General features: G+C 41.9%; 1 protein-coding gene across 3 annotated transcripts; it reads left to right on the forward strand.

Annotated features, from left to right (window-relative positions):
- The first annotated feature begins 3,800 nt into the window (after positions 1-3,800).
- Positions 3,801-25,979, forward strand: LOC108878657 (transducin-like enhancer protein 1). 3 transcript variants are annotated; one of them, XM_018669578.2, is made up of 20 exons: positions 3,801-4,595; positions 4,956-5,056; positions 5,961-6,024; positions 6,819-6,863; positions 11,287-11,349; positions 11,487-11,591; positions 14,308-14,527; positions 14,850-14,866; positions 17,373-17,486; positions 17,796-17,849; positions 18,033-18,182; positions 18,316-18,454; positions 18,921-19,120; positions 21,068-21,144; positions 21,367-21,616; positions 21,814-22,061; positions 22,456-22,603; positions 22,736-22,886; positions 23,171-23,247; positions 23,702-25,979. In XM_018669578.2, the coding sequence occupies exons 1-20, from the start codon at positions 4,572-4,574 to the stop codon at positions 23,807-23,809; spliced, it is 2,355 nt and encodes a 784-aa protein (XP_018525094.1). In that variant the 5' UTR covers positions 3,801-4,571; the 3' UTR covers positions 23,810-25,979. The 3 variants fall into 3 exon arrangements, with proteins under 3 accessions (XP_018525094.1, XP_018525095.1, XP_018525096.1); XM_018669579.2 differs by having other exon boundaries at positions 14,311-14,527; XM_018669580.2 differs by having other exon boundaries at positions 11,487-11,561.
- The last annotated feature ends 346 nt before the right edge of the window (positions 25,980-26,325 follow it).

Consider the following 26,325-nt stretch of genomic DNA (forward strand, 5'->3'; position numbering starts at 1 on the left):
TTATTATTTTTATTTTCTTTTTTAACACCTAGCTATTTAAAACATCCATTCTTGAGAAGGAAAGTCAATCTTTCCAGTGCTGATCAAGGTATAAATGAAAATTATAATGTCAATGTTCTGCCCAGTACTGAACAACTTTTCACTTTCTGAACAACATTTTATATTGTTTTTGAACCTGCACGGTAACAATTTGTGAATCCACTGCTCATGGACCTTTCATTACTGTAAAACAGATTTGCAATGTCTTATTTCTACATGCCTCAAAAGTAAGTCTTAAAACTCTTTGTGCTCATACAGCTATTTAGCAGATCACTCTAGATATTCAAAACAGACTGTTAAATAAATCACTGAAGACAGGAAACCCTGATCTGAGCTTTGCCTTTAAAAAACAAACACATCGATTTCATGCTTTTATTTACAGGTCTTGCTATTTTTTGGGGCAAGAAAATGTGATGTTACACTGCGTTGCATTCTTGGGCAAGTGGCCATTTTTAAACCAATTATTTTTGAGTGATGTGTGATCTTTCCACAGCCAACTTACTGTAGCTTGATGTGTGACAAACTGCTGTCTGGTGATGTAGTATCAGAAGAGCTGCTGTTTTGATATGAGGTTTTGAGGTGTGTTGACGACTGATGTGTGCTGGAGTTGAGAAAAAGATGTTGCCAGGTGGGTGCAGTTGATGTGCAGGAAATATGACTAACTGAACCACTAATATCTAAATGTGATACTGCACAGTACAGACTTCCCTGTGTGGGCGAGGAGGAGATAGTCTTGCACTTTCTTGTTGTTTTTTTCTGTGCCAAAGTGCTGTTAAGAGAACTGAGAAAGCACTGAACCAAAAATATTGATTACCTCTTTTTTATAGGAACTTAGGGAAATATAATGCAACATGTCGCCATTGTCTCAGGTTCTGCTTTTATTTCTGTTTCCACACTATGGGGAGAAGTTCTTTAACTAAATTTTGTCAGAGCTTACAAAGGTTTAGGTTTCAGGTACATTCAGGTGCTTATGAACAATTTTTCTACTGCATCTGAAATAACTGTTATTTTAAAAAGAAAACACATGAACTATGCCATGAATGAATTCTGCCCATTTAAGCCCTGACATATTTGAACATTTGAGATCATCATTTTGATATCACAAAGAGGTAGACATATAATAATATACTGCCTACTTGGGTTTAAAAGAGCATGTGTGTTACTCTTTTTAACCTAAAAAGAAAAGGAAATGTACATGTTCAAGCACTAGACTATGTGGACAAAAATACTCGAGATGACACAGCACAGGACTTCCGTTTTTGACCAGTTTAGGCCAAGAATACAGCAAATACCTTAACATTATGATTGGCTTATATTACAGGACAACCTGATTGGTTCAACTCAGGGAGGAAGGGGTGACATAAGGGAAAGGTTAAGACAAGTGTTAACAAACATACAGAAAGACAAAATGGGATCAAACATGTGCACACACACACACATACGCAAGAGTCGCATGTGCGCACCACAGTGACTAACATTACCACCCACTGAATAGCACCTGTGTCTGCATGTGTGTATGTGTGTGAGAGTTCGTGAGAAATGAAAAGGGGTCATTGCTGGTCACAGTCAGAAGTCTCTCATATGGACTGGATCAGCCGCTGCAGAGGTCAGAGGTCACAGTGTCAGGGGTTGAACTCCCTAAGCCAATCACAGGTCAGTGTGGGGCTGAGTGGCTTTCCCATGTGAAGTGAACACCAGTGCTTAGACAGGATAAGCGCAGCACAGAAAGACCTGCTTTACGACCCAGTTTCAGGCACCTCGCCAGTCAGGACACTGGTCACTTTATCACATATGTTGTTAGTCAGTCACTTAGTATATCATCAGTTAATTAGCCGGTCAGGTTTGTCAGATGTTACCAAAAAATACACGCCTGCAAGTCCAAGATGAGTGGTGCAAGATACTTATTTAGCATTATTCTGACTGTAGTTGTGAATTCAGTTGAGTAGTTGAAGGCAATTCAAACAGATGAATAAATTCTGACTTCTTTTATCTTGTTATCACAAATAACATCGTTCATTCATGATGAGGTATCTGGTCTTGGTTTTAGAGGAAGTTTGGGGTTCCCTAACAGACCTATGACCCATGCCCATGAAAACACCCAGTGTACAGTTACTGTCTGCTTTGGGTACAGCGAAATATGGAAGTTAGAGTCAAAAATATTCACAACAAATTTTGGACAATGGATAATCGTAACAGTTTTGCATTGTGTGGATTGTGGATTGGATAAATACTGCCCCTGTGATTTTACACCACTCACAGGGGCAGTATTTATCCAATCCACATTGCAAAACTGTTACGATTGTCCATTGTCCATTGTCCAAAATTTGTTGTGACATTGTGCACTGTTTGTTGTGTCCTTGTTCATCTCACTTGTGTCAACAATCATTGGTGCATTGAGCTGGAAGGAACTCAACTCTGTTCAGCTGCACATTCCTTATTGTATGATCTGGATAACAAAAAAGTTTACTTTTCACTTTGAAAATGAAAATGACAAAGGCTACAGAGACATTCAAGTTGAAACAGATAGATTGTATTAGTCATTGCTTGCACCAGCAACAGAGGAGGAAGAAAACCAAAAGATTTTTAGCAGCTATTAGCCCCCACAAATACATATGTTATGACAGAAAAAATGTTATTTTGTATTTAAGTCTGTTTGGCTATGACGTAATTATAATGTCATGTAGTTCTTATTTCTTATTTGTAAAAGTATGTCAGCAAGTATTTTGAAGCTACCTGAGCGATAATGCTAGCTTGAAACATGTTGCAGTTCACAGTAGCTGCTGGTCCAAGCCTTGTGACTCTTAGTGCCTGTATTTTTGCATAAATTAAGCATATTAAAATGCTTCTTTCACTTCTCTGCACCTAATGTTTCAAATGTTTCTCAGTGCTTTGACAATAGCATATGATTTTGTGAACTTTATTACTACAAATCAGGACTTCCCCTGGCAAGTCTCCTGTCTTTGCGAGGAAATAGTATTCACACTAAGACCTATATTCAGTTTTGAAGTGACATAACCAAGACCTCACAGAGTTGAGGTTTTGGGTTTGTCCCTGGACTTATGTGCCAGTGGAAACATGAGGCAAACTGAGTTATCTCTGTGGCTCACATATAGACTGAATGTAGATGAAAACAACTCAAACATGTAGTGTGCATAGCCTATACAGTCTGGTCGAGCAACAGATGAGGAGCATAATTAGATATTTTTTCCTTTTAAGAGAAGTGGAACGCAAAGTGAGTTCAAGTCGGACTAAATACATTCGTACACTGTATATTATTACCTAGACACAGAGAAGAGGAAGAGAGAGACATTTGAGTTGATTTGCACTGGCACTTGTGAGGAGGGTTCACAGCAGCTACTAAGAAAGACAGTATTTGTGTTTCTGTGCGTGTGTGTGCGCTTGTGAGGGCTGATTCGTGTGTGTGTGTGTGTGTGTGTGTGCACGCGCGCCTCTTCAACCCTGCTAAGCCCACGTTACTTTGATTGACAGGTAAGACTTGCCTTCTACCACCGCACTGGCCGCCCTGCGCGCCTCCGGAATGGTAGCTCCCTGAGGCGCGCTGATTGGGCAGAATCCGCGTAGCTCAACCAGGTCAACGGACTCGGGGAAGTTTACAGAACGACTATTGGTCAGATGTACACTCTACATCGTTATCCCCACGTGGAGCGGCAGCTCTGATTGGTTCGGAGCCGTTTTGTGGGCCGGCCCACAGTTTCGGTTAGCCGGGGAGCGTGAAACCGCGTGAGAAAGTTGCCATTGAGGTAAAGCAGAGCTAGATGGTGGACTGTTGTCGCCGCTGTGGGAGTTGTTGTTATCAAAACTAACAGCATATTTTCCCTTTTTTCTTGAAGCCTTTTTTGGGCACAGTTTTGTATCCAAACTAAGAGGGGAAGTAAATATTTCTGGTTTTGTTGACTGTTCAACCTCCAACTAGCGACCGCGACGAGTCAAGTGGGAACTCTTCACTGCAATTAACTTTTGTGGATTTGTTTCTGATGCTCTAACTGAGAGCCGACAGTTTGCGGCTGTCTGTTGACGGGCTACTGGCTTGAATTTCTTCCTTGTTTGTTTGTTTGGTCGTCTCTCTCTACTCGGAATACGTCGGACCCTACACAACATAAACGCTGGAGTGATTGAGGTGGCTCCAGCCTTTTCATTTCTCACCTGGTTCATGCCCTCTTCTTCTTCCTCCTCCTCCTCCTCCTACCCCGTTTAGCTGCCTCCAGCTAATGAGCCGTTTCCCGTGTTTTTCCGGTTGATTTACGGCCGCGCTGAGGAGGAGAGACAACGACGGAAAGACGGAGAGAAGCAGGGATTCACATTAAACGGTCGGTGAACTCGGACGGAGCGCGCGGAGGGGGGGAGGCGGTCGGTTTTGTTTGAAATTAACGACAGTTGGTTCTAATACTAACGGCGGATGGATTCGTCGCCGTGACCGAGAGCAACCCTCCTCCACGTCCTTACTGTACCCTGGTTGATCCCTCGAAACGGGGTTTTGAAGAGGAAACGGTTGTATCCTCCCGGAGATAACAATGTTTCCCCAGGGGCGACACCCGGTAAGACTCTTCCCTTCCTGCTTCAGCAGCAGTCACCTAGATGTAACCGGGTGTCCACAGGCCGGGAGATAACACTACCTCTTTGTCTTACCCGCGCCTCTTGTTGTCTTACTTTTAGCAGCCTTCAGGCAAAGTACATGATTATATCAAGCTCGCTCTTTCTTTCTCTCCTGTTAATTGGGCTTTGCATCTGCCCAGAGCAGCAGAGTGGGATTGATAATATTGTTTGTTTAATAAGGGCTAATAATTAAAAGTTGTTGACATTACACGTGAGCCTGGAGAGGATCAAATGCATATTGTAGGCCACATAATAAGGCAGTATGATGTTAATAATCCTGTGTGTGTGTGTGTGTGTCTCAGACGCCCCACCAGGCTCCAGGCCAGCCCTTCAAGTTCACCATCCCAGAGTCACTGGACCGCATCAAGGAGGAGTTCCAGTTTCTTCAGGCGCAATACCACAGGTGGATAATACAAACACACATGCACACATTTGCACTGGAAGCCTCCTCTGTCTTAATAGGGGAGGCACGGTGGCCAGATTTCTCATTGTCATCTACCCCTCTAACGCTAAACCTCACTCTAACCGCAGTCATCCCCCTTACCATAATGAACAAAACCCCAACCCTGGCCTCACACTAACCCATAAACCTGGATTAGGTTCATGTTCACACAAAAAAAGTGTGCACACACATGCAGCAGACCCAGGCATCAGTGTTAGCGCTTACACTGCGGTAGGTCTAAGTCTTGGTGATGGGTGAGAGCCAGAGGGTGGCGTGTGGGCTCAGGGTTTCATAAATCACTCTTTATTTTCCCCTGTGTGTGTGTATGTGTGGTTGTGTGTTGAGAAACTAGACTGCCTGAGTTTGTGTGCAGTTGTGTTTTTCTTTTGCTTTGTGTATATTTGCTTCAACTTATTTGTGTTGTCAGGGAGGATTGGCCACAACAGGTGAAAGCTGCTGACCTACAAACAGACTGCTTTGTTTCTAAATCACATCCTGATTGACACATACAGAGAGCAGGGTCAAACCAAACATCCTACAGCCAGCATACATCTTCTTCATTTCACTTTCATTCTCTTGAAAACCTGCTCTGTGCCCTGCACTATTTAGGTTAGTCTTTGCATTTGTTGGTGCTTTAATCAGTGAGCCAAAAACAAGAGGGATCAGAGGAGACTTGTGTGTCACCACTGTGAAGTATCTATTGTAGGAAAACAGCTGGAGCTTGCTTGAAGGTATTGATCAGAGGTAAAATGTGTTTGTAAATTCTCTGTCTGTGGAACTTGGGTTGAGCAAGGTCAAATTAAATTTAATGGTGAATTGCTGTTTTTATGGTGAATTGTTTTTTTTGTCATTGTTGTTTTTTCAGTCTCAAACTGGAGTGTGAGAAGCTGGCCAGTGAGAAGACAGAGATGCAGAGACACTATGTCATGGTGAGGTCCTTAAACTCCGTTCATTTGCTCCTCCACATCACACATCAAACACTGCAGTTATCCCCGCTGAACTGTACTGGAATGATGGAAAGAGGCATATTGGAAGAAATCTGTACAGCAACCTGACAGTGACACCTGCTTTTACTGTGCAGTTCCTTTACGCAGACTTGCCAATGATGATGATTAAAGTGTGAGATTACACTGTTTCAACTTTGCACTTGTCAGGAGGCAGATTTTTGAATATTCTGACAAACCCATTATTTCACTAGTATTCTTTCTAAAGTAGTTACCCTGAATCATTATGTGAATTGTCAATAACACTTGAGTGTATTTGTCATATAATGAACTAAAGAAGAACACAACAAAGTAAGATACACACAGTTAGATGAAAAGTTACCTTTTCAGCTTAAATTGTCACTTACCTGAAGCAAAGTGAGGTCAAAGGAGGCTTAGAGTGTGCCTAAAGCATTGAGTCTCATACACAAACAAACTGCAATTAGACAGGAGTCTCGTTCTGAATTGTTTGCAAATGCACTTATCTACTTTCCCTCTATGGTGACACCCTTGCGCAGGTATAAAGAATTTGATTTGGATGCTCTGTCTTTTAAAAGTAGTTTGATTGCTCTGTCACAATGGATTGCTGTTTGAAAAAGATCTACATGCCTGCCTTATTCCAATAAACCACCCTCATTTGTAAGGTCACTCACATTCTCTTAGTTGGTTAAGCTTTTCTGTTTGAAAGGTTCAGAATTCCTTTAACTAATCTAACCATATGATTCTCTCTGTCCTCTCAGTACTATGAAATGTCTTATGGCCTCAACATCGAAATGCACAAACAGGTATGGATCCTTGTCTGTCTGCCTCTTGTCCACTCTCTGCATCTTCCTGTTTGTCTCTTCCTCTCTCTCCTTCTACCCCCCACCCCCCATGGCAAGTATTTTGATGTATTTGATGTGTGTGCCTGTTGATGTGTCCTTGTGTGTGCACAAATGCATTTGTGTGTTCATCAATTTGTGTGTGTCTTTTACTGTATCCCTTTGTGCGTGTGGATGTGTGTTTATTTGTGATCGATGGGGCTCTGTCTCCATTTCCCCAGTTAGGGCCGGCCGGCTGAGCCCAGAGGCAGGATGAATGGCTCTGTAGATTGATTGGTGCTGTCTAGGAGAGCGGCCTGCTTTATTACATTAGAGGGGCAGGGCTGGGGAGGGCAGAGGAATCGATCACAGTGAAGCCGGCAGAGGAGAGACAGTGGAGCTCCCCCTTTTAAAGGCAGGGAGGCAGAAACACACCAACACGCACTTTAGTAAGGCATGAACACAAGTGTGGAAGCACAGGCACAGAGTAACAAAGACCCTTACCTATTGTAATATACACACAGAAAGGCAACAACACTTATGTACCCCCTTAAGAAATGTTTGCAAACACACAACGTCAGGAAAAATGGGACATGTACAAAGTAATGTACACACAAGCACAGAAAGTCAAACATGTTTATGCTTGGGTAACTGCACAGACACATTCAAAGACAAACATACTCACATGGTTAAGTATGTAGACATGGATGAGGAGGGAAAACTCACACTCTCTCTGCACGCAGACACACACATTTCCCCACAGGAGTGGTGCAGGGCTCAGAGCGTTTACCAGTAATTACCACAGCTATCGACCAGTCAGACCAGAGGAAATTGGAGGTGGATTGGCCTGGCTGCTTCACTGAGGAGTGGGGATGTGTCTCTGACTCTTTCACACTCCCTTCCCTTAGGTTTTTTTCTCATGTTCTCCTTCTCTTGTGTTGTTCTCCCCTTTTTAAACCCTAAGTTCTCTCCCTTTCTCTCTGCCCTCCTCACTCTCCATTTACAATTATGGGATCTCCTTTTTCTTTAGCTACACTCCCACCCTCGTTTCTTTTTCCTTGGTTCCTCTTTCGTTTTATGTCCATGTGAAGCTACTGTTCTTTCATTGTGAGGGAGCTGCATCTCTTTCCTATTGTCCACACACACAAACACTTATACACACACACACACACACACACACACACACACACACACACACACACACACTAAAGCTCCAGGGGAGGTCATTAGATTGGGGCTGCAGTTGTCAGAGCAACAAGCTTCTGTGTGCGGGGGGTATGGGGGATACAGACTAACAACCCACCTCCTGCTGGGGAAGTATGGGTGTGTGTTTGCGTGTAGTATGACAATAATGCTCCAATTATGTGTGTAATGGGAAGCCTGTTTTCTGCTAGCACATTGTGTGTGGGGATACTTGCATCATCTCTTTGTATCCTCAACGTTTGTTTACCTGCTCTCTCAATTATATGACTATCTTCAAGTGGGTTGTGCATCCTGTCATTTCTCCAGTGTTGCTGTTATGAAAAATGTAGCTGTAAGTGCTAGGACACGTGAGTTGTGAGTTTTTGTTACCTTTATTTTATTTACTTCAAATTTTCTTGAGTCATGATTTGTAATGGTGCCTCACCTGGGGATCGCAGCCTCATTTGTTTGATCCTTGTTAGTTTTGTCAGTTAGCTTAGTTAGATTAGCTGAGCTGACCTGATAGTAGTTAGTCAGACTATTCTCAGACAGCCTAATCACTGAGCCTTTATACAAGGCTAATTATAGGCTTACAAATCAGGATTCTGAGAATGGACCTGCAGGTACAGTCTGTCTAAAATAACTCTATACTTAGAGCTTTCTAGGCATGGTATAAGTTGGGCATTATGGGATTGAGTTACAGTATGTGGAAGTCAGCAACTCATGAGTTAGTGAATGTGCAGGTTTCTACAGGGCTGAAAGCAAGGTGTTGAGGTGTGTCATGCTGATGCATTGTACAAAGACTGAAGTAATGGATATATTGGGTCCACATACGTACAGGCAGTGCTGAGATACACTGAGAACAATGGCAAGACATATGACATAAACACTGCACAGACTGGTAAGCCAAAACAGTAAAATACAAACAACAGACCAACTGCATGTAACCAGCAGCCTGCTGTGTGGCGCGATGTAGAAATGTAGCTCTACGTAACATAATAAGCATTGTAAAACAGATGTACAATTGTCCATTGATAGCTTTTCACATCAGGTAGCATGTATGCACCCCAGTGTACCACAATGTGTAAATGAGCATTTTAAGCAATTCACATTGTCAAATCCTTATTAGACATGTTATATTGCATGTCATGTACAGACACACATGGAGTTGTAGATGGTAGACAGAAGTACAAGTGCTCTGAAGACTTACTTCCTCCTTTTGATCCCATATCAAATACTTAGAGAGTCAATTATTTATAGTGTTTAGTGTTCTCAGGGTGAAGCTATTCCTTTACTTATTTCTATTTGTTACCTCAACCATTATTCACTCACTTTACTTAACCATTTTATTTACATTCTTCTGGGTAGTGTCATGTAATTTGAATCTGGCCAAATTCTATTATAGGTGGAGCTGATACTTGTTTAGTTCAGGACTCATTTTAAATAGGCTAGTACTTTATTTAGCTCATCCAAGTACATAATTGGCTGAACTGTGTCAGGGTTAGTTGTTTGCAAGCTGGTAGGTGTGTGTGTGTGTGGTGTGTGTGTGTGTGTGTGAGAGACAGAGAGGTCCAATCAAGGCAAGTATCCTCCAGCTAAAGAGGACATCTTCATAATGTTGTTTTTTCAGGCATTATCAAACTCATAAAATAATACATAGAGCTTGTGGCATAACTTCAGAGATGGTAATGTAGATTGATCTACACTTTGGTCCAGACTGAAAAAAAGCAACTACTGTATGGATGGAGATGACTTTGTGCAGACATTCATGGTCTTCAGATGATGAAACATGTACCCTGATAGTTGTAGTTCTGAGTGTAATATCTTGACAATTGGATGGATTGTTATCAAATATGGGATAGACATTCAGGTCTCCCTCAGGATGACCAAAATTTACATTCTCATCATCCTCAGTTGTAGTTTTGTATTGTTCTTTTATTTTCTATTTTAAATTGATCTATTTTATTCTAACAGAGCTCTTACCATGCCTGTAGACTCAGCCTTTTAATGACAAAAGCATTGCAGCAATATCCACAAGTTTCTTGCACAGCTGATGGTGGAAGGAAATTACATTATATCAGCACAAATTTCATAATTGAAATTGGAAACTTGAGCAATTCATGTCTCGTAAAGCCTATGCAATTTATAGTCTCTTGGAAGGAGGAAGTATTGTATATTATTACTGTGAAAAGGGGGAAACGTGCCATTGTAACCGGTTATTTCTACACCAGGTGAAGTAATTGTTGGGTCAGTTAAATCCCCACAGATTGTTGCTCTGTGCTGTGGGATACCACATGTCTATTTAGTTTGATGACTGTTTTGGCCTTGGCCATTGAGTTTTCAAGTTTCCTTAAACCATAAGTGTAATTAGTTTTCATCCCATAATAATGGAGATCATCCAGCTTTTCCTAAATTTTCACATAACAACAATATATTGCCCCTTGAAGCTTTCACGTCCAGCCTGTGTGTCTATGTATCTATTTATGTGTGATTTGTGCGTCTGATGAGCCATTACTACGTTTCATGGCTCCTCCAATTCCTTCTTCACCCTGGCCTTCTTCGTATCAATTTGATTGGATGATATGTAATATGAGTTCCCTTATCTGATTTAATGCCGCTGTGGGGGTATCTGGTTTCAGCCAATTGTAGCCACCTCCGGGGGTTTGGGGGGCAGGCGGATGTGTTGGCATGGATACTGGGTAAGAGCAAATGAAGTTAGTAGCTGATGAGATTATGCTGAAGTGCTGATGGGAAGAGGGACAAGAGCACAGAGCATAAAGGGAGAGCAAAAGAAATACAACAAGCAAGAGAGAAACTTGAGCTTACACTGATGATTGGAAAGGAAAATCTCATCGCACTGTGTGTGTGTGTGTGTGTGTGTGTGTGTGTGTGTGTGTGTGTGTGTGTGTGTGTGTGTGTGTGTGTGTTAGTGATGCTGAAAATGGCACACACTGGATTTGTGTGTAGAGCGAAGTGGATGAGTGTCGTTATTATATCAGAGACTGGTAGGTAGTGTGCGTCTGTGTGTTTGTTAGTTTACTGTGGAGATGGCAGTCTGCAGTGTGTTACTCTGTGTGTGTGTGTGTGTGTGTGTGTGTGTGTGTGTGTTTGTGAATGTGTTGTATTACTTTATTGGTGTTACTGAACAGCTGTCTTTTCTAAATGAATGTAATTATGTTATTAACAATTAAGTCTCTTTCTGTCTCTGTGTCTCTTCCTTCATCAGACTGAGATTGCCAAGAGACTAAACACCATCTGTGCACAAGTCATTCCCTTCCTCTCACAGGAGGTAAATATGTGTGACTTTGAGCTACAGTCTCTTTTTTTATGCCATTTATACACTCTAGTTGTCTCTCCTAGTTTTACTGATAAATCAGCCTTTTACTCTGCCTTAATCCACATTGTGTGTGTCTCTGTGTTTTACAGCATCAGCAGCAGGTGGTCCAAGCTGTGGAGCGGGCCAAGCAGGTGACCATGGCTGAGCTAAATGCTGTCATCGGGGTACGTGGACTGCCAGGTCTTCCACCTACAGTGTGTATTCTTTTACTTCTTCTTTACATATATTATATTAACTGTCTCTGTGTGTCTGTATGTTCCATAACAAAAACATTTCCTTCTCCACATTACAAAGAGAGAGATGGAAAACCATTCACATTTTGATCCTTGATTAGTGTAATTTTTACCTGATGCTTGTTGCCTACTACAAATGGATTTTTCTTCTGGAAAAGCAGCACGTGTTCTGTGTCTGTGTGCAGCCATGACAGTCAGTACATGTAGTGTTTCTGGATGTGGAGGAGCACAGTATACTAATATATAATATACTAATATAGCTGTATAACTAAGCCAATTAAGGTCTTCCATTTGTAGAAACATTTTCATAATTTGTTTACATAGTAATGAATACACTGCAGAATGAAGACATAAGTAATTCTTTAAACAAGCATGTTTTGTCGGATTTCACCTGAAACCTTCTGAATCATCACTAAAGCGTTACAGTGGGGCTAGTGTTACAAATTGTATACCTGAACAAATATGTTTACACTTAGTATACTTTTTAGACATATCTGACACTATATTATAAAGGAGATACAATTATTTCATTTGATCTCTAAACTAATCTGAAGGTCACGGGACAACAGCATAGTTCCCTGAAACCCAGGGATGCAGATAGTTTCTGTTATTTTATGAACTATGAATCTGGAAATAAAAATGCATTGATTGATTGATTGATTGATTGATAGAAATGATCTTTCACAGTGTGTTAGTAGAGAAGAAAGGATATGATTCAGTGAGAGGTGTTTATTGGAAAGATGTTGTCAGTTCTGTGATGAAGGATGGGGCGTGACCAGCTATTCAGACCTGAGCTGAAAAGGGATTGGCACTGCAAGCATGAAAAGAAGCTACAAAAACAGAAACTTTTTGCTTGCAGTTCAGCAGTGATGTTCAGTTAAAAGAAAGACTTGGTGGTGACTTTTTGGGTAGGATTGGAGAATACTCAGTTTTTATAGCTGGCGTAAGGAAGTCGAGGGGGTGAGTTTAAGGGAAATGTAGGTGGAGGGGGGCTGGTGGGGGTCATTGTAGCTTTAGCTTAGCAAAGAGTAGGCTTGGAGGGTAGTTTGGGTTTGGTTAGATGTGAGGTAGGCTTGTTAGTTGGCGTGGACTGATGGGGGGTCTCCGTTAATGTGTAATTGGGGGAGAGGTGGATTTGGCAGTTGCTGTTTGAGTCTTAATTGCAGGATTTCAGTGTTTGTAAAAAGGGGGGTCACAGCGTTGCCCTTACACTCCCCTCTTCCCCTCTCCTCCCGTCTCCCACGCCAGCCTGTCATTCACCCTGTTTGTGAGTTAAATGAGTGTAATGAAGCATGTTGCCCCTATCGCTACACACACACACACACACACACACACACACACACAAAAAAAACATGCACACATACATACACACCAGCTCACACTAACATCCCATGACAAACCAGGCTCCCTTTGCCTCCACCAATGCTTCCCGTCCATTTACTCTCATCAGGGGTTCCTATTTGTGTATCCGTGTGTGTGTTTTTGCATCTGTTTGTGTGTGTGTCTGTGTGTAGCAGAGCGTGCATTTCTGTTTTCCCCAGAAAACAACAGCCAGGGGTAAGATGGTTGAGTGAGGGTGTGTGTGTCTTGTTTATCTAGACTCTGTGTATGCATGTTAGTGTGATCAAGTGTGACGTGTGGGTGTGTTTATGTTTGATTGTTTGGCAGGCGAGCCAACTTGGGAAATTGAGTGTGTGTGTGTACAAGCAGGCATGGGGGCTGAGGCTAAAAGACTATTTCGTTGTGTGATGCTTTCATTCATTGGGGCAAGACGCAGAGAGTGAAGGATGGATTGAGAGGAAAAGAGAAGGCGGTGGCTCTGGAGAGGGGGAGTGGGTTAGTCAATTAGGTGAGATAAAAGTCGGTTTGACCTTCAGCACTCCTTCCACCCCTGCCGAGTCGCCTCCTGTGCCCCCCCTTCTCCTCTCCCCTCCCTCCTTCCTCCTCCCCTCCCCACGGCGAATCAGTGAGCTTGGATTCCCGCGGCTACTGTCTGAGGAGGCAATAATGATGTTTTGGAACACAAAGGCATTTCACGCTCAGACGAGCGCCTGATTTGGTGTGAAAGAGAGAGCAGGGCTGCCAGCCAAACTCTCTCTCCCTCTCTCTTACCCTCTTTCTTTCCCTCTCTCCTCCCCTCTCTCTCCTCCGCCGCCTCACTCACTCACAAGACCTGACAGTGCAGGCAGCAGCTGGGGCTCTCGGCCCTCTCCCCCCACTTCTCTGTCATTCCTCCTTTTCCTCCCCCCTCTTCTCCCACCACATCCTCAGGCTCTGGGCTGTGATCCCAGCTGTCAGTATTGTTCAGTGTTTGACCTCAGAGGGAGGAGGGTGTGTGTGTATGTCGGTGTGTGTTAGGTGATGTGTAGGGGGAGAGGATGTGTTCACTGCCTTGTAGACTGCAGCAGCTTGTTGAGGTGGTGTAAACCAAGACACTGATGAAACTGTCCCATCTGTTGAGGAGGACCAGAAATCTTTATTGATTAGGTTACGGAGTGCTATTGATTTTCACCTGTCGATGGCTCAGTTTCATTCACTGACATTTTTTGGAGTCAAGTGTCATTGTATTGCTTGTATAAGGCAAGAGGGCTCAGCTCCTCCCTGAATATTCTTGAACATTTTTTTCATCAACTCAACTAACCACCTCTTTTCTTTTCCTGCTTTTTTTCTTTTAAAGCAGCAGCATCTATCCCATAACCACAGTGGTGCCCCTGTGCCCCTCACTCCTCACCCTGCTGGTCTTCACCCCTCTCAGCTGGGTGGTTCAGCTGGCCTCCTGGCTCTATCAGGAGCTCTTGGTGCCATCCCACCCCATCTGGCAGGAAAAGACGGTGGTGATAAAAAGCCCCACCTGTCTGGACCAGACTCACACAGTGGAGGACCTGAGCACCTGAGAGGTGAATTAGTGTATTTGTGTATTTGTTATTTGTTACTTGTCCTGCCCTGAATTTTTTGAATAACCAAACAATTCCGTCATTCAATGTGGACTGTGTATTTTTTTAGAGGTGTTTTAGTTTATTTATTGTTTGGTGACCCAAATTGTAGGGGGTGCTTCTGAGACTGTTTACTCTCTAAAATGTGGGTTCTTAGTTATAAATATGATGAAATGTACAAGGCTTGACATATCCAATTCATTCTCCTTTCTCTCTCTCTCTTTGTTTTCTACTCTGCTGAACACCCAACCCTGTGACCACATGTTCTTATTTCCAATGGCAATAGAGCGAGAGCCTGGCACCGTAAGTACTTCCTCTTTCTGCAGCAATGTTTACTGTCCTGACAAACCACCCCGTTTTTTTTCTTGTATTTCTTAAAGAAAGATTTTGGTTTGGGGGAATTTGACTTTGTTCTTTGATGCAGTTTGACTTAAGCTCAACAGTGAGATTAGTCTGTTTTAGCTCTGTTGATGGACATCTGTCTGTAAGCTCCACTCAAACACAGGCTAAAACAAATTTAAACTTTATGCTCTAAGTAAACTACATTTAATTTACATAAAGCTGCTCTAAGTAATGATGTAATTGTTTGGATTTGTACTTATGGAATTGCCCCTGGTTATGTAGGAAAAACAGTAAGGGCTAAAAAAAAAAATGGTCCCTTTAATACCTGCTACAATCATCATTGGGCCAACCATTTAATTTTTTCACACATAGTAGTATTTTGTTGAAAATACAGTATCTGAAAATGAACATTTATCCAAGGCAACATGAAAACTAAGACTTCGAACTTGTAACTTTAGGTAAACCGCACCTTTTGCTGAGGCAGGCTCATTTTGTCATTTTAATGGAATAGCATAGCATTTGTTACCCAATTTCTTGCTGCTGCAGTGACCTAATTTCCCCTCAGGGATCAATGAAGTTCATCTCACCATGTTATTATATATATAAAAGCACCTCAGACTTTTTTTTTTTTTTTTACCACTGTTTCACACTCAAATAACTTTCTGTGTTAAATGTGTACTTTTGACTGTCAGTCTCAAAGTGTGTGTGTGTATGTGTGTTTGTGTGTGCTTGGGGAGCTCTCGGGGAGAGCTTTGGCCTGCCTGTTTAGTTCTGCCCTAGATCTGTTCTGAACTGTTAGGTTTCCTTTCTCCTCCAAATGAGCTTTTTAGCATGGTCACATGGACGGACACTTGCACACATACACACAAGCATTTGCACACACAGGCACACACACACACTCCTCCAGCCTAGCCTGCATTGTTGTGCCTATTTAACACCTCAGTGAGCAGATTACCCCCCCCCCCACACACACACACACACCACCACCACCACTACGCCTGATCCCGCCCTTAAAGACTCTCATTGTGTTTAATATCACCACCACTGAGAGGGGAGGGCTTGGGAAAGGGTGGGGTGGGGGGTGAAGGAGCAGCAGTCATATGACACTGAGCTTGTGTGTGTGTGTGTGTGTGTGAGTGTGAGAGTGAGAGAGAGAGAGAGAGAGAGAGAGACACTATGCTAAAAGTGAACAGGGGAGGAATGGAGGGGGGAAATTGCTTATGTTTTGCGGGTCAGTGCTCCTGTGCTCAGCTCACTAAAACCTTTCAGTAAAGGAGGAGGAGGTGGGGGAGGGGGGGAGGGCGTGAAGGAAGGGGCCTTTGGCAGAATACAGATTTTCACCCCCCTCCATGCTTCTCTTTCCCTCCCTCATCTCTTGTCACCCTTTCTTCTTCGCACTCTCACACCCTCCCTCCATCCTCTCTGTCCTCTAATCTCATCCCCTCCCTTTCCCCTTTTTTCTCACCCTTGTCCCCTGCTCCTCCTCTCTTCGCTATTCCTCCTTCATTTACCCTTTCCCCCCTCAAAGCCCACTCCCTCGCTAGATTTGTGCACGCGCATGTGTGTTTGTGTATGTTGTATGCACATTTCATTGACAGGCTGAGACTATAATGGACTCAACATGAAGCTTTAATCCATTAACAATAGGATCCGTTGGTCAGGAGGCCAGGGGGGGCAGCTCTCTCTCTGTGTGTGTGTGTGTGTGTGTGTGTGTGTGTGTGTGTGTGTGTGTGTGTGTGTGTGTGTGTGTGTGTGTGTGTGTGTGTGTGTGTGTGCGCGCTTGTGTGTAGTCCTGGGACACAGAGGGACACATGAGTGTTATGCAAGTAATACACACACAGAGTTTGTTACACACTTGATCGTACACACAGGCTTTCACAGTCAATTACACATTGTGCACACACACACACACACACACACACACACACACACACACACACACACACACACACACACACACTCACACACACACTCACACACTCATACTGAAGCTAGTGTAGCTTGTCAGAGCCAGGAGAGGGAGCACTGATAGATTTTGAGAGCCACTTAATGTAATCATCAACTTCAGAGGTGTGTGTTTGTGTGTGGCTGTGACTGGCTTTGGTCAAGTGAGAAAAGAGGTTGCCATTTAAGTGTTAGTGCTGCTTAATTCATGCTTCTGTGAACTATTAACCTATTTGCAAGCAAGTGTCTGTTTTTCTAACCTGCTCTACACATAGCTGAATAGCTTTTGTAATTAGTGGTAGATAGATCAGACGGTCTAGTGAGCTTACGCAGAATGTACACACAACAAAGCGCAACCTGAACTGTAAATGGCAAAATTTGCTTACCTTGTTTTTTTTCTTCCTTGTCTTACAAACTCTTTCTCCTTTCTCTATTTTCTCTCTTCATTACCTATCTTTTATCTTAAATCTTCCCCCTGCTCCCCCATTTTTCTTCTACTCTTCCTCCCTCCTTCTCTCTGCAGAGTAACTCATTGCTGCCAGAAAGTCTAAGGAACTCAGATAAGCGACGCAACGGACCTGAGTTTCCAAATGATACTAAGAAACGCAAGGTGGATGACAAGGACTCGAGCCACTATGTAAGAAATGGTTCTGCTATTTGTGTGTGTGCTGTTCTGTGCAAATGTTTAAGTGAGGAAACATGTATTTTTAGTGTTTGTTCAGATGTAACATAGTAACACAAAGAATGTTAAGAGTGTTGTTTCACTTTGCTGTTTATTTTCACTCCTGTTTACTTGTAAGTCCCTTGTAACAGCCTGTATTGCAGCTAAGAAAAGGACAAGGACGTTTGTGCCAGTCCTCTGTCAAAGAAAATTACCAGATAGAAGTGAGGTGAAGTGAAGGGGAGAATATCTAATGGTGAGCTAACTAATGGTCTGTCCTTGCAGGATAGTGATGGAGAGAAAAGTGATGATAATTTAGTGGTGGATGTCTCCAATGAGGTCAGTATGTTTTTATTTTGTAATTGTTTCTTAACAGTTGTGATGATTGTGGTTGTTTCACATTTGGCCGTGGATCACATTTGGCCATGGGACTGAAATGTTCTATCCAGGAAAATGTCAACATCACTTATATGCAGTAGTTTTGCTCTCAGGTAATTGACTGAATTTTTGTCCCTCCACCAGGATCCAGCCTCCCCTCGTGGCACACCTCTGCCCTCACCTAGAGAGAATGGCCTGGATAAAGCACGTCTTCTCAAGAAAGACCCCTGTAGTCCAGCCTCTACTGCATCATCAGCTAGTTCCTCCTCCCTCAAGTCCAAAGAGATGGCAATGGTAGGGATGGAGAAGGGAAAAAAAAATTCAGTTGCTTTAGCATATTGTTTTATTGGTGATTGGATCAAATACATGTGTCAGTAGTTGCACTTTTCTTGTGTATTTCTGAAGTGTGTCTCTCTGTGTGTGGCAGCGAGATAAGGCAGGTACACCTGGGCTTAAGTCGAGCACACCCACCCCTAGAGGCGACTCCACCCCAGGTCCGAGCTCCACACCTGGAATCCGGCCCAGTCTATCCAAACCCCCCTCCATGGAGATACCACATCCACCCAGTACGTTCAGGACAAGACATTTGTAATTGATTGATATGATGGGTTGTGTTATGTTAGTATGGTAAATTTTGCTAGAGGGCATGAAGTTATGTTTTATAAACTGTCTCCAGGAAAATTCAGCCTCAGACTTAGACTTCACTTTATTGATCCCACAATTAAGGATCAACAAGCCTTGAATAAATGTTGGATAAAAGCAGGATTTTTTGCTGCTAAAAGAACTGTTGTTACAAGATTTAATCACCAGTGTTTCATGGCACACCTTTACTTCTGAAAAACCTTATGCATGTGTGGAGCTTCCCACAGTCTGTTTGATAGGAAAGATAAATCTGATTACCGGTTTTGTCAAAAATTTCTGTTTGATTATCAAAGCCTGTATTCTTAGATATTTGAAGGATGTCTAGGTTGAATGCTGCTTTAGCTGTTACAAGCTTTTCATGCATCTTACTCTTTCCCTGCCTCTCCCCAGCTGCAGGTTTGCGGACACCCCTTGCTGTACCAGGCCCATACCCAGGTGCATTTGGTATGTTGCCCCATGCAGCAGGGATGAACGGTGAACTGGCAGGTGCAGCTGGGGCTGCGGCCTATGCTGCTGGACTGCACAACATGTCACCTCAGATGAGCGTTGCTGCTGCAGCAGCTGTGGCTGCCTATGGCCGTTCACCCATGGTAAGTAGAAAAGGGTGACTCTGCAAAATATCAAATCAACAAAAGCAGTAACTGCACATGTTTATTTAACATTGATAATTGTTGATATTGAGTGTACATAAAAAGTTTTAACCACACTTTGACTTATGTATTTTGCTGCGTTACAATGGTGAGTTCAGTGGAGACATACTTGATCCATAGAAAAGTTAAAACAGCCCCGTAAATGTATTGAATTAATTCCATATATGAAGGATAAAAATTATTCATTACGTAAATATTCATCTCTTTCAAGTAGGGCTGGGCGATATGGGAAAAATCATATCACAATATCATTTTTCATATCAGTCAATATTGATATATATCTCGATATAGATCAAATCACTATTTCCCCTACACTTACAGCTTCCTTTTTACTCTGAAGTGAAATGTGAAGATACCATAGGTCAGTTTTAGGGCTGCCCTCTAAATGCTGAGAGGGAGAGAGAGAAAGAAGAGACGGTGCTATTCTCATTATCATTGACTTTTCATATTTTCTGTCAGAACATAGGTGGAATGACGTATCAACGTTGTTATCAACCATGTCATATATGTCTATCGAGGGGAGGTGCTGTCGCGATATATATTGATATCGTTTTGTCGCCCAGCCCTACCTTCAAGACATTATTTTTTAGAGTCTCTTTTGGCAGAAATTTCAGCCTTGAAACTGTGTAGACAGGGTTGTATCAGACACATCAGTTTTTATCCCATTCTTTTTTTGTGAAACTTCTCAAGCAATGTGAGGTTATATGGTAAATGTGGGTGAACAGAACAGAGTGAATTTTCAAGTCATGCCTTCTACTTCTGCTGCCCTCATATGTGTTTTTTTCAACTGAGGCTTCCTCTTTGCCGTTCCCCCTGAAGCACCCGGGCAACAGTTGTATGCACAGAGCTCACAACTCAGCCATGAAACCCTATAACCTGCTCCGGGCAGATTTACCGCTGTACTATGTTCTTTCCATTTTTTATGACCTTACACTGCTCCGAGGAACTAGTCAGTGTGTTGGCGATTTTGTTGCATCCTCTTCCTGAGTTGTACTTCTCAGTAAGTTTGCAGCAGATCGATTAATCATTTTTCTTTAAAATGTCGCTTTTGCAGTGAATTGACCAGTGGCTGCCCAGCCCCAAATAGTTTCACCTTCCAGGAATTTGAGATTAAATCCATTGCATTTTAATCAATTAAAAAAATTGTTAAAGTTATATGTATTTGTAGAATTTTTTACTTTGACAGTTTTACTTTGATGTCAAGTCTTTTTTTCCTGTTGATCAGTGATGAAAAATCATAATTAAATCCACTGTAATTCAGTGTTTTAAAATAAAGAAAAGTTAAGAACTTAAGGACTGTGAATACTTTTCAAAAGCACTGTATATTTTCTATGATAAAGTGTGGAAAGTGTCAGCAGTTATACAGCTGTATTTCTCTTGTCCATGTGATAGTATTTATACAGTGGGTATGCTGGTGTGCATAATGTTTAGTCACCTCATCACTCTTGGCTGTATTTGCATAGTGTTCATTACACTGTTTAAATAGGCTTAGTAGACCCACAGCTGTGTCTGTGTCTGGGCAACACTTGATAGAAACTACTCAGTACTCACCAGGTGTGTGTGTGTGTGTGTGTGTGTGTGTGTGTGTGTGTGTGTGTTTGTGTGTGTGTGTGTGTGTGTGTGTGTGTGTGTGGTGTGTGTGTGTGTGTGTGTGTGTGTTGGATTCAAGGGCACAAGTACTGACAGCTCTGCTTCTGTGTGTTTGCTGACTCTTATACTCGTCATTCACATTCAGAGAGTGTGTGTGCTCAAGAGTGTCTATTTGCTTTGTGCTCACAAGTGTTTGTGTTATGTTCCACAGGTTAGTATTGACCTGTGTGCATTTGCCAATCCCCATGGGCGTGTGTTTGCACTGTGATCATAAAATGTCTGTGTTCTCTCCTCAAGGTTGGTTTTGATCCTCATCCTCATATGCGAGTGCCTGGAATGCCTCCCAGTCTGACAGGGATCCCTGGTGGCAAACCGTAAGTGTGTTTGCTTGTATGTTTGAGGACTGATTGCCCTTGTTGCCTTGCAGAACAAATGATATGTCCTTAACAAACTTCTCATTTAAAAAAAAAAAGAAGTTTTTTTTCTTCTACTTTTTGCCTCTTTCTTCATTCTTCCACTTGCTCTGTGTTCTCTGTCCCTATCCTCCTCCTCCTTTGTCTTCATGCTTAACCTACTCTCCTTCTTTGTGTCATCAGTGCCTACTCTTTTCACGTGGCGGCTGATGGACAGATGCAGCCAGTGCCCTTTCCCCCGGATGCTTTGGTGGGCCCAGGCATTCCTCGCCATGCCCGTCAGATCAACACACTGAACCATGGAGAGGTGGTGTGCGCCGTTACCATCAGTAACCCCACCCGACACGTTTACACTGGAGGGAAGGGTTGCGTCAAGGTCTGGGACATTAGTCACCCCGGAAACAAGAGCCCCGTATCACAGCTCGACTGTCTGGTGAGTGAGGAAAATTTTAAATTTCTGTTTTCACTTGTTTCTGCTTTGAGTGAGAGAGATTTATGTTTTTGTAGTTGTTTATCATAACCATTAAAATCAGAGTATTGATACATTTTTAAATGTATATAAAAATATTTATTATTATTCAAGTACATATGCAAAACATTGAATGTTTTTTTATATGCCTACCACATCAGAACCGAGACAACTACATCCGCTCCTGTCGCCTCCTCCCTGATGGTCGAACACTGATAGTGGGAGGTGAGGCGAGCACGTTGTCCATCTGGGATTTGGCCACGCCCACTCCCAGGATCAAGGCAGAGTTAACATCATCAGCACCAGCATGCTATGCTTTGGCCATCAGCCCAGACTCTAAGGTCTGCTTCTCTTGCTGCAGTGACGGTAACATCGCAGTCTGGGACTTACACAACCAGACACTCGTTAGGTAAGAGAAACCTTGTTGAGTGTATGCTTTGATGAGGAACATGGAAAGTTTGTTCATTCCCGTGTCATTCTTTGCAGAGGATTAATACAAATCAAAGTGTGGCTCTGTTGAATTTTTAGGGCATCTAAAATTACTGCCTTGGTTCTCTAACCACCTGTCAACCTTGGCCTTCCTTAATTAGCCCACTGGCTGATTTAACCTTTATGATTACAAGTTGTAGCACCAAGTGGCAGAATATTGAGCAATAGAACAGCACGGCTGCTGATGAGAAATACTGTAAGCTTTTCACATTTGCTGTGATACATAACAACTGCCCGGGCAACATGATTCCTAGTGTCTTTGTTTCAACATTTCTCTCTTTATTTAACTCAGAATGTATGTGTGTATCCTGCAGGCAGTTCCAGGGCCACACAGATGGAGCCAGCTGTATTGACATCTCCAATGATGGCACCAAGCTGTGGACCGGAGGCCTCGATAATACTGTCCGCTCCTGGGATCTGAGAGAGGGACGGCAGCTGCAGCAGCATGACTTTACATCACAGGTGCACACTCATATCAGCAAACAGTGTTTTCTCAACAAACCCATAGTGTTAAAAGTAGAATCCCCAGTATGCCTGGTCAAGTGCTTAATGTTAATGCAACTCAAGTTAATATTTCCTATCTCCTCTGCCCAGATCTTCTCTCTTGGCTACTGTCCGACAGGAGAGTGGCTCGCTGTGGGAATGGAGAGCAGCAACGTTGAGGTGCTTCATGTCACCAAGCCTGACAAATACCAGCTTCATCTACATGAGAGCTGTGTACTCTCCCTGCAGTTTGCCTACTGTGGTAAGAAATTCACTGTCTTGATCTTGGTCCATGATGTCCGCCTGTCGCTAATTTTTCACCTCTCATTTTCTGGTCTATCTTAAAGCCATTCCCTTTAAAAGTAGTAATCAAAATGTGTTGTTACCTCAGTGGTTTTACTTGAATTTTACCTTTTTACCTTACCTTTTAATTGGATTTGTCTGCTCTTTACAAAGGCTTTAATATTTTCCTGACAATACCATTATCTGCCCTTTTGCCTGAGAAATGACTCACCATGTGTATTTGTATGTGTATTCTCTGCTTAGGTAAATGGTTTGTGAGCACAGGAAAGGATAACTTACTGAATGCATGGAGAACACCCTATGGAGCCAGCATATTCCAGGTTGGAACAACAGATCACTACATTAATTATATAAAAATTAGAGATAATATATAAAAATTGCCACCACTCAACTTGCTTTTTTAGCTTTAACAGATCACACCCCATTTCCACCAGCACTGCATTGAATAAATGTAATGAATTACTGGATACCATGAAATTGTTGTGGCATTATCTTCAAAGATATGTTCATTTACAGTTTTTATGACACATGAGAGTCACAGAGCTTATCATGCCTGCTGTTGGCACATACTGTGAAATTGCTTTCAATCAAACACATCCTGTCTTATGTGGTGCATCACCATGTATCTCCGTGACAACATTATAAAACATGTTATGATAGCTACTGTATCTTTTTAACCATCCAGTAGTATTGAGTGGCATGAGAGCACCAGACATAATTATATTTTCTAAGAGCATAGTTTAAAAATTTCCTATTCTGTATCTTTCTCTTCAGTCTAAAGAATCATCCTCGGTGCTAAGCTGTGACATATCTGTGGACGACAAATACATCGTCACTGGTTCAGGGGACAAGAAGGCCACTGTTTACGAGGTCATCTACTAAAAAATATGGAAAGAAAGCAAGGACATCTGTTTTTTTCCCCCCACACACTGATATTTCTAGAACTTTTCACCTGGAGCCAGAAATCACAGACAAGAGTTATCTTGATCGCACATTCTTTTTTCTGTTGTATCTGCTGAGGACACACAAACCTGTTACTAACTGGAGAAGATGGATGTTAATGGAAGGAGAGGACCTATTTGGATGTTGTTGTCTTTACTGCTTTCTGTTTATGGACTGCACCGGGATCAGTTACAGGGACCAGACAGTGACTGAACCGAAGGGGGCTCTGCATTGTTTTGACTGGGACCAGCTTTTCTGGAAAACACTGAACGAATGAACACTTAAAGAGTTGAATTTATAGACAGCAGACAGAGCAGAACGTGGACAGATATGGACACCAGAGACAAAGGTAGAGAAGCAACAGCAGATGAACAGATGGATGAACATTGTATAGACAGTGAATGCAGAACATGGTGGTTTGCATTTTTATTCTAGACAGATAATGCTCACTCACGGCCTGTTTATCTCTCAGCTCTGACTCTTTGACCTTAAAACATCAGCTTGCTGTTCTGATACGCCCACACTGTCTGAAAAGTACCTTTTCTGTCTTAACAGTAAGTCCGATCCTCACTAACTGCACTGTAGTGGTAGCTGTCCACGTACACACATAGTACACACACAGTACTTAGTACTTTTTAAACATACTGAGGGCCTCATTGATTTGTCTAGCGTCATGCTACTGGATTAATTTGATCCTCATGAGGCACCGTACTTCCTAATTCATACCCATTTCAGAATTCACCAAATAGAATTTAAAGTCTTCTGTTATATGGAGAAAAAATTGCTCACCAAACCAAATAAGCTTTGAAAACAGGTGAATACACTCTAAATGTTTCTAGGCTTAACTCTGGTTGTTCCGACAAAAGGCGTCTTGTTGTCATTCTTTTTTTGCTCCTCTATTATTTGTTACACTGATTGAAAGACCAGTTAGTGGAAACCTGATGGGGAACAAAGAGATTGAATTAACACTCAAATTCCATTGGTCCTCCTTTTATAGTGTATCTGTTTAACAAGATATTTCCCTCCTTGTATTTTTTCACAGCCACAAATTCTGAAGTCTCCAAAAATATTGAAAGAAAACTACATTTCAAAACAAGAGAGAGAAAAACAACATAAGTCTTCATACTGTAATTTGTTAAGCTACGCTCTATTATTGAGCAGCAGTGTGTCATCAGCTGTACATTGCTGATGGGGTTTCACATTACTGAATTAACATGTAGGAGACTCAGCATTTATTACTGGTCAGTTGGACATAACACACATAACACAAGTTGCTTTTCAACATAGCATTGTTGTCTTAAGTCTAGATGTGGCCCTGCTGTAAATTTCAATACAGTTCATTTGTTTGTGCTCCCTTACAATATGTTCACTGATTGAGGTCATGGATAATTAAAATGAATTGTCTCCAAATCAACTTTTTCCCCTTAATTTGTAATTACAAAACAACACGTTACTGTGTTTACTCTTGTAAATTCACCCCAATCCTGCCTTTATCACTCTTTGAAACACATGATGTCTTACTCTATGGATGGTTAATCACTGCTTTGTAAACAGGGACCAACTAAGATTATCTCAACATGTGATTTAATCCTCTTGTATTTTTGGAAATCCAAGTGAAAAATCCTCTTTTCCATATTCACTAAACAAACACATTTTTTTGCCAGATATTGTCACTTGTTTTAAACGTGTTGTTGAAACTGGGACATCGGCTAAATAGCCCTGACAAGTAAAATGTTGTTTTTCCATGATTTAAGGATTACAAACAGGATTAAATTATTCGTCAAGATAGTCTTAGAGAGGAGGGTAGCACGGGTGCAGTAGTATTTCAGCTTCAGGAAGGAATCAGTCAGTGTCAGCCATTTTAAACTCATTAATTTCATGACTTTGTGCTTAGTTTGTTTTTGTTTTTTTAAATCTATTTTTGTCTGTTGAATATTTGTAAAAATGTATATATGTTTTTTTTTCTTACAGGACATGCTTTAGAAATAAACTGTTTTTGTACGTCTTTTACATTGAAAAGAAACATCTAATCAGGAGAAATACTAAATGGTCTTAATGCTAGCTAATCTATGATTGAAATGTCTAGACAATAAATGTGTTTTTTTTGTAACTGGAGTGGTCTTTGACTTTCAGGGTTTGCACAAGAACACATTAGGACCTCACTGATAAAATGCTTTGGATTTCTTATAGATAATTTTGGTGGAGGCTCAGAGTTTTGAGAATCATCCTCATAAACAGAAGATAGTTTAGATTCCACACTTGCAACTGTCAATTGTTTCTTAACATCTTTTATATATTATTCGATGTTTTCGATTAAAGCCAAAATCAGTAAAAATGCATATAAGGCACCTGGGGTTACAGTGCATGTGTACAGTGTACAGTGTGTTCTTATCAAGCAATGTCAATTCTTAGCTCAGCCTGTTCAGAATCTTCTCGCCATCTTTTTCTAATTTTTA

The sequence above is a fragment of the Lates calcarifer genome, linkage group LG13 (genome assembly GCF_001640805.2).
Source record: "Lates calcarifer isolate ASB-BC8 linkage group LG13, TLL_Latcal_v3, whole genome shotgun sequence".
Taxonomy (NCBI): domain Eukaryota; kingdom Metazoa; phylum Chordata; class Actinopteri; family Centropomidae; genus Lates; species Lates calcarifer.

Excerpts from the sequence above, each read along its gene's own strand:
- LOC108878657 (XM_018669578.2), top strand. The coding sequence starts at position 4,572 with ATGTTTCCCCAGGGGCGACACCCG. Across the intron at positions 17,487-17,795 it reads ACAAGGACTCGAGCCACTAT|GATAGTGATGGAGAGAAAAG; the intron begins GTAAGAAATGGT and ends CTGTCCTTGCAG. Across the intron at positions 21,145-21,366 it reads GGGATCCCTGGTGGCAAACC|TGCCTACTCTTTTCACGTGG; the intron begins GTAAGTGTGTTT and ends TTGTGTCATCAG.